The sequence below is a fragment of the Lampetra planeri genome, chromosome 66 (genome assembly GCF_965212315.1).
Source record: "Lampetra planeri chromosome 66, kcLamPlan1.2.h2, whole genome shotgun sequence".
Taxonomy (NCBI): domain Eukaryota; kingdom Metazoa; phylum Chordata; class Hyperoartia; order Petromyzontiformes; family Petromyzontidae; genus Lampetra; species Lampetra planeri.
Window position 1 is genome coordinate 769,673 of NC_136172.1, and position 9,016 is coordinate 778,688.

General features: G+C 52.7%; 1 protein-coding gene across 1 annotated transcript; it reads right to left on the minus strand.

Annotated features, from left to right (window-relative positions):
- Positions 1–655: 655 nt before the first annotated feature.
- LOC144737271 (profilin-2-like) lies at positions 656–8,762 on the minus strand. The gene is made up of 3 exons (XM_078619988.1): positions 8,212–8,762; positions 2,142–2,334; positions 656–1,101 (listed from the first exon to the last, which is right to left on the minus strand). Exons 1-3 carry the CDS (start codon positions 8,332–8,334, stop codon positions 1,004–1,006), a joined length of 414 nt encoding a protein of 137 aa, XP_078476114.1. The 5' UTR covers positions 8,335–8,762; the 3' UTR covers positions 656–1,003.
- Between the last annotated feature and the right edge of the window lie 254 nt (positions 8,763–9,016).

A 9,016-nucleotide genomic window follows, 5' to 3' on the forward strand; every position in this document is an offset into this window, starting at 1 on the left:
CATCACAATAACAGTCTGGACCACTGGACGGGTTCTGCACGATTAGAAGGATGCGCTGGTGGTCCCCCTCTTCAAGAAAATGTGTAGGGAATTCCAACAAAAACTACATCACTGCTTTGTTGACCTGGTCAAGGCCTTTAATACCATCAGCAGGCCTGGGCTCTGGGTTGTTTTTTGTGCTTTCAGCGTCGCTGACCCTCTGCTCACAATCATTAAGGACCTGCATGATGGTGGGCAGATCCAGATTAAGCTACGTGGCCAGAAGTTGGAGACATTCCCTGTTCACCTTGGGGTGCGACAGGGATGTCCTCTGGCTCCCACATTATTTAACATATTTTTCGATCACGTGGTTTGAGACGCATTCAATGGTTGTTCTGGAGGAATTTCCATCTGGTACAAATATAATGGGAGGCTGATCGATGACCGGGTGTGGTCGAGGGATGGCTCCCTTTGGGTCAACCACGTTATGTATGCCGATTATCTGGTAATAGCTGCTCATTCAGAGGAGGAGTCGGAGGCGCTGCTGCTGCTGAACCTGGAGATTGCCACTAAGAAGTGGGGCCTTACCATCAGCCCCACCAAAACTAAGCACCTGCCTGGGTATTTTATGTCATTAACCACACCACACACACCATACACGGCACCGCACAGGGAATCATTGAATCACGACTGTATGCATTTATTTTCATTGGCATTCATGAGTAATAGGGCAAAGATTGTGATGATGATTCTGTGATCATGATGATTCCGTGACGATGGTAAGAGTCTTGGTGGAGGTGGTGGAGGCGGTGATGGTAGTGGTAATGGTGATGGTAGTAGTAGTGGTGGTGAAGGTGATGGTAGTGGTGCTGGTGATGGTAGTGGTGGTGGTGGTGAGGGTGATGGTAGTGGTGGTGGTGATGGTAGTGGTGGTGGTGGTGAGGGTGATGGTAGTGGTGGTGCAGCTAGTGGAGGTGGTGGTGGTGGCGGGCGGCTTCGCTCGACATGGGCATCATCCACAGCATCAGTAGCCGTTATCCCGGAGGTACCGCGCCACCTTGAACGCCTCCGTGTTGATCTCTCCACCGTGCACCCCATCCTTGCCCACCGCCACCACCAGCGCTACGGGGGGGGGGGGGGGGGAGAGAAGAGGGCACGACCAGTCGCGTCATCAGCAGTAGCAACATCATTCTGGTCTCATCCCAATCTCCACCACCACCTCTAATCTGACCAACTCGACCGCCACCACCTCCACCAACACCACCTCCATCACCACCTACACCAACCCCAACCATCATGATCATCATCACCACCTCCACCACCTCCACCATCATGACCACCTCCACCACTAACACCACCATCGAGAAAGACCCCCGTCCCCACCTATAGCCTTAACAGACTGTTAGTGAGCAGCACCTATGAAGGCTGGCAAGGTACACGAGTGGGTGGGTGGCCAGCACCACGCACGACCGCCTTTGTTTCCCGAGTAGCGATGTTTACTACACACCGCTACACCAGATACTCATTTGAGGCTGAGTCGACCTAGGGGAGGCCCTACAACGGTTCACATATTCGTCACTGGTGTCGGCCGTGGGCGGAAATTGAACTCGGGTCGCTGGGCTCCTGGCGCAGTGCTAACCGCTACACGACCGCTCACCACCACCACTACCACTACCTCCACCACCACCACCACAATTTCCACCACCACCACTACCACCACCATCACCACCTCCACTTCCACCATCACCACCACCATGAACATCACCACCACCTTCACTTCCACCATCACTACCTCCACCACCACCACCACAATTTCCACCACCACCACTACCACCACCATCACCACCTTCACTTCCACCATTACCACCACCACGACCTCCACTACCACCACCATCAGTACTTCTACCACCACCACCATCACCACCTCCACTTCCACCATCACCACCACCATGATCATCACCACCACCTTCACTTCCACCATCACCACTACCTCCTCCACCACCACCACCACCTCCACTTCCATCACAACCACCTCCACTTCCACCACCACAACCACCTCCAATTCCACCACCACCACCACCACCACGACCACCACTTCCACTTCCACTACCACCACAACCACCTCCACTTCCACTACCACCACCACGACCAGCCAGCCTGACCTTTGGAGGCGGACGCGATGCTGATGTTGAGCGTGGGTTCCCCCGCGACGCTCTTGGTCTTGAGGTCCATAGTCCAGTCGTCGGCCAGGTTCAGCTGGTCCCTGAGCACCGAGCACTTCGCCCCGCCCAGGGTCAGCCCATTGATGAAGAACTTCTGCCGGTCCTTGCCCAGGATCACGTCCAGCTCGGCCGCCTTCACGACACAAAGTCACGGGCAAAAAAGGTCACCACCACCGCCCCGGCTGGTCCACAAAGATAAAGGTCCCCCAGGTGGTCCACACAGATAAAGGTCCCCCAGGTGGACACACAGATAAAGGTCCCCCAGGTGGTCACACAGATAAAGGTCCCCCAGGTGGACACACAGATAAAGGTCCCCCAGGTAGCCCACACAGATAAAGGTCCCCCAGGTGGTCCACAGATAAAGGTCCCCCAGGTGGTCCACACAGATAAAGGTCCCCCAGGTGGTCACACAGATAAAGGTCCCCCAGGTGGACACACAGATAAAGGTACCACGCACAGACAAAGGTCTCCCGTGTAGCCGTTACAGACTGAAGGGGCAAGTGCTGTTAGAGAGTAGCAGTGCCTATGGTTGGCACTGTGACTCATGAGGAGGTGGGTGGCCAGCACCACGCCCGGCCGCCTTTGTCTCCCGAGTGGCGATGTTCGTACAACGTCTCGCCAGGTACTCATTTGAGGCTAAATCGACTTAGGGGAGGCCCAGGACCGGTTCGGATAATCGTCACGGGTGGTGTTGGTGACCGAGAGCGGGAATCAAACTCGGGTCGCCAGGTTCATAGCGCAGTGCTAACCTCTACACCACCGCTCCCCACAGATATACATACACACAGATAGATATACACAAAGATATACATACACACAGACATACACACAGATATACATTCAGATATACATACACACAGATACAGATATACATACACACAGATATACACACAGATAGATATACACATAGATACAGATATACATACACACAGATATACATTCAGATATACATACACACAGATAAACATACCCACAGATATACATACACACAGATAAACATACCCACAGATATACATACACACAGATATACATTCACATGTACATACACACATAGATATACACACAGATATACATACATATACACAAGTAGATATACACACACAACGATACAGACCCCCCGTTTAGCCTTAATAGACTGTTGGGGGAAATGCTGTGAGCGAGCAGCACCTATGAAGGTCGGCACAGGACACGAGGGGGGGGGGGGGGTAGCACCACGCCCGGCCGCCTTTGTCTCACGATGAGCAGTCGGTCCTTAGGGCTGCAGTGAGACCACGGGGTTTGGACAGAGGCGCTCTCTCCCTGTGTGTGGCCTTTTAGCGCCGGATTTTTTGTCTTCCAGGAACCTTTTGTTCCACAGTAGCGACGCGACTAAGGTGGGTGGATAGTGGGTGGGTGGGTGAATGAGTAGTAGGTGAGTGGGTGTGGGGGTGAGTAGGTGGGTGGGTGAGTTGGTGGGTGAATGGGTGCGGGGGTGAGTAGTTGGGTGAGTGAGTGGGTGAGTGGGTGGGTGAGTCGGTGGATAAGTGAGTGGGTTGGTGAATGTATGAGTGGGTGGGTGAGTGAGTGGATGCGTGGGTGGCTGGTTGGATGAGTGGGTGAGTGAGTGAGTTGGTGGATGGATGAGTGGGTGAGCGGGGGGGTGAGTGGGTTGGTGGATGGATGAGTAGTTGGATGATTGGTTGTTTCCCTACCTCCCATAGCTAAACCCCCAAACACAGTGGAACTGCAGCTATCGGCCCAAAACCACACCCCCAGTGCTGAACAGAAATTCCCTGCAGCTGCAAATTCCTCAACTGCAGCATCGCCCCTTCGATCCCCGACCGCGATAACCTATTAACTATTAGCGAACTAAACATTTTATGTCGCCAGGTGCAATGCCCCATTGAGCTACGTAGAATCTTTCTCAGTCGCGACCTGGCAATCACAAAGGACAGCTGCTCAACGAAAATGGCGGCTTATCGTCGTCATCGTGTGTAAATGTGTAGCGGCAGCCACAGAACTCGCGTGATGCTACAGACTCACAAAACCGCATAGAGACCCACACAGATCCTGAGACTTATATGGAACCATAGGGACCCACAGAGACCAAGATAAACCATAGAGACCCATATTCATAGAGACCCATACTTAAACTGAGCTATTTATTTTACTTTACTAGGTAAGAACCCACTGAGCTACGTAGCTGTTTCTCAGAAGCGACCTGGCCACCACCAATGATGGCTCGTCGAAGTGGCGGCTTAGCACGTGAACGTTCATATCAGCAGCCAAACACTCGAAGCGCGTGGCGATGTTGATTCCAAATGTGGAGGGAAAAAAACAGAAGACCCGGAGAAAAATCCACCCGACCACAGGGAGAGAGAGAGAGACGCAAACTTCAAATATACAGCAGCAGCAGACATCGCCAGGGTCCGGGATCGAACCCACGACCTCCTGCAGACCAGGCGAGGTAGTCAACATCTCTTAGCCCGCCATGTCAGGATGCTCCTGAGCACGAGCCACGGAAGTGGGCGAGGCGATGGTGCCGATGGTTACACGAGCAGGATCACGTTGACAATCATCTAATAATACTCTTATATAAGCGCACAACTTCATCTGTCTGTGATGACCGCTGCACTTTCCGTCGTTTTCATGCAGGGGGCGCTGCAAACCTACGCGCCCCCTGCATGAACGACGGAGGCGCAGGGACAGACTATCGATTACGTTGGAATCGATCTGCAGACGGCTGTCTTCTCGCACGATCCCGCAATCCCACACAGGAGAAAGTCCGCATCGAACCGAACCCCCAGCAAGGCCATCTACTTAACGACGAGAGGAAATTCACACGAAATGTCCTTTTCATTGAAGTCTTCCAGATGTCAAATGATATAAGCTTTAATGAAGAAATGTAATTATTTAATTCAAAACATAATACAATTGGAAGATGTTTCATTTTAAAACTTCGAAACGGACTTTCCTGGCCGAAGGCCGTAAATAGTTAACATTTTAAGAATATTTGTCTTAAACACGCTAACGAGGTTTGCAACATCCGATTAGCACGGTTGGACACGTACGGTGCGAAAGAAGTTCAACACACATCCAACATACTTACAGCACACGTACATACAACATGCATACAGAATTACATGCAACAAACACACAACATGCAAACAACACCGTCTCTGTGTGTGTGGCCTTAAAGCGCCACTGGGGAGACAAAGGCGGCCGGGCGTGGTGCTGGCCACCCACCCCCTCGTGTACCACAGTTCCGGCCTTCATAGGTGCTCGCTAACAGCACTTGCCCCAACAGTCTGTTAAGGCTACACGGGGGATATTTGTCTTGGGGGCCTTACATTGGAAAATATATCAGAGATGACGTTTCGGGCAATGGGCCTTCTTCTTCATCCCAAATAATCCTTTCACATACCACTTAAGTGGAACTGTGTGCGCCGTTCAAGGGCCATTGCCTGAAACGTCGCCTATTGTATACGTCTTTTTTCACAAAGACAAAGATTCCCCAAAAACATTTAAATACTGTTGGGGAAAGTGCTGTTAGCGAGTACCTATCATAGCACACGATGGGTAGGGTGGCCCGCACCACGCTCGACCGCCTTTGTCTTCCTAGTGGCGATGTTTACTACACACCACCACCAGGTACTCATTTGAGGCTGAGTCGACCTAAAGGAGGTCCAGGACCGGTTCAGATAATCGTCACTGCTGGTGTTGGCCGTGAGCGGGAATCGAACTCAGGTGGGCAGGTTCGTAGCGCAACGTAGCGCTAACCACTGCACTACCGCTCCCTATACAGACAGGGACACGTAGAGATGGACACACAAAGACACAAACACATACGGACACACACATAGACACACACAGACACACACAGATACACACAGACACACACAGACACACACATAGACACACATAAACAGACACGCCCAGACGGACACACACAAACATACACAGACACATACACACAGATACATACAGACACATACACAGGCACACGCACAGACACAAACACAGACACACACAGAGACACACACACAGACACACACAGACACACACACAGACACACGGAGAGTGGGGGTGTGAGAGTCACCGTGATGTTCTGGAGGAGTTTGCCGTGTGACGCCCACAAAGACACACACACAGATACACACACAGACACACACACACAGACACACACACACAGACGCACAACATCAACCGCCATTCGCCACTAAGTGGCGGTGACTTCACCTCGGCGCTTGTGCCAGGCTAGGTGCACATTGAGGCCGCGTGAAATGTTGAATGCCCGCTGGCAGGAGGTCACGGGGCAGACCCAGGTGCCACGGATCGACTGACTGAGATGACCGAGATGAGTGGCTGATGCACCACCTGTACCCCCATTTGTGCCAACTGCTGTGCTTTAACCACCCGGCGCTCCGCTCGTTGTTGTGAGCGTCGCTCCTCTGCCCTCCGTTGTTGTTGGAGGGCTACTGCCTCCAACTGCCCAGCAGCGTCTTTCACGAGCCTCCTTCACAGAGGCCGATCTTGACACCGCTGGTACCAGTCATCGGCAAGTCCACTCAGCTCCACATCCTCCTGTACCACATCACTCCATCTCTCTTTTCTAGCCCGTGCCGCGCCCGTTAATCCCCCTCTATGCGGCCAAACAAAATCTGTTGAGGCATGCGGTGGCTGAGAATGCGGGCGACATGACCCAGCCAACGCAGCCTTGCCTGCTGGAAGAGCTCACCGATGGGACTTTGTTCAGATTTCACACAATCCAGCCTGGTTAAACCCAGGATGGATCGTAGGCAGGTCAGCCTAAATGTTTCTAACCGGCGAAGATGCTCCATTAGGGGGTCCACGTTTCGCAAGCGGAGAGAAGGGAGGGAATGACTGTGGCCGAGAAGACCTGAAGCTTCGTGTGGAGCGACAGACCAGGTAGCTTCCACACGGCGTTACGCAACCGATGACAAGATAATGCCGCTCGACTATCGGAGTGAGATCTCTGCTGTCAAACCGGACCCGGTCATAAGCACACTGCCCAGGTATGGGGAACTCTCCACTCACCACAACTGCCCCATCACCAATTGGGAGTTATGGGGGTGAAGTGTTTGATGGTTCAAAATACCCAGGCAGGTGCTTAGTTTTGGTGGGTCTGATGGTAAAGCCCCAAATCTTAGTGGCACGCTCCAGGTTCAGCAGCAGCGCCTCCAAATCCTCCTCTGAGTGAGCAGCAATTACCAGATCATCAGCATACATAACATGGTTGACCAATAAGGATCCATCCCTTGGCTGCACCCGGGTATCGATCAGCCTCCCGTTGTATCTGTACCAGATGGAAATTCCTCCAGTACAGCCATCGAAGGCTTCACGAACTACGTGGTCGAAATAGACCCACACACAGACACAAACAGACACGCACACACAGATACACACAGATACTCACACACACACAAAGATCGCCTATATAGCCTTAACAGACTGTAGGGGCAAGTGCTATTAACGGGCACCTATGAAGGCCCGAACGGTACACGAGGGGGTGAGTGGCCAGCACCACGCCCGACCGCCTTTGTCTCCCCAGTAGCGATGTTTACACATCGCACCAGGTACTCATTTGAGGCTGAGTCGACCTAGGGGAGGCCCAGGACCGGTTCAGATAATAATTGTCACTGCTGGTATTGGCCGTGAGCGGGAATCGAACCCGGGTCGCCGGGTTCATAGCGCAGCGTAGCGCTAACCGCTACACTACCGTTCCCCAGACACACACACAGACACACACACACAGACACACACACATACATAAACACACACACAGACACACACAAAAACACACACACACACAGACACACACACAGACACACACATAGACAGACACACACAGACACACACACACAGACAGACACACACAGACACACACGTAGACACACACACAGACACACAGACACACACAGACACACACAAACAAACACACAGACAGACACACACAGACACACACAGACAGACACACACACACACACGTGTCTGTGTGTGTGAGAGTCACCGTGATATTTGCGAGGAGTTTGCCGTGTGACGCCCACACGCTTTTGGTGGCGATGCCCACGACGGCGGCGTCCGTGAACTTGCCCATCGCCATGAGGTTCTCCACGTAGCTGTTCCACGACATCGTCCGCTCGACAAGTTCGCTCGCCCGAAGATCGAGGTTCTATCGATGTATCGATTGATTTTTTTCGAAGTCAACGATGCGCGCGTTTGTTGTGTGCCGAAAATCGATTTCAGGGGCAGATTAGTTTTTTTAAACGAAAAAAGGTGAAGTTTGTTTAAAAATAGTTTTGCTGGGTTGAGTCGACGACGATGATGGTGGTGATGGTGGTGGGTTGGTGATGGTGGTGGGTTGGTGATGGTGGTGGGTTGGTGGTGGTGGTGGGTTGGTGATGGTGGAGGGTTTGGTGATGGGCTCAGCTCACACGCGAAGCTCAATTAGCCCGTCCGAGCGAGTGGCAACACGGGGAAGGAAGTACCCCGACTACTTATACGGCTGCGTGTGCGCGTGTGTGTGTGTGTGTCTGTGCGTGCGTGTGTGTGTGTGCATGTGTGTGTGTCTGTGCGCGTGTGTGCGTGTGCGCGCGTGTGTGTGTGTGTCTGTGTGTGTGCGTGTGTGCGTTTGTGTGCGTGTCTGTGCGTGTGTTTATGTGTGTGTGTGTCTGTGTGTGTCTGTGCGTGTGTGTGCGTGTGCGCGCGCGTGTGTGTCTGTGTGTGCGCGTGTGTGTGTGTCTGTGCGTGTGTTTGTGTGTGTGTGTGCGTGTGTGTGCGTGTCTGTGCATGTGTGAGTGTGTACTCACACCCAC

Excerpts from the sequence above, each read along its gene's own strand:
- LOC144737271 (XM_078619988.1), bottom strand. The coding sequence starts at position 8,334 with ATGTCGTGGAACAGCTACGTGGAGAACCTCATGGCGATGGGCAAGTTC. Across the intron at positions 2,335-8,211 it reads AACTCCTCGCAAATATCACG|GCGGCCGAGCTGGACGTGAT; the intron begins GTGACTCTCACA and ends TGTGTCGTGAAG. Across the intron at positions 1,102-2,141 it reads CATCGCGTCCGCCTCCAAAG|CGCTGGTGGTGGCGGTGGGC; the intron begins GTCAGGCTGGCT and ends CCCCCCCCGTAG.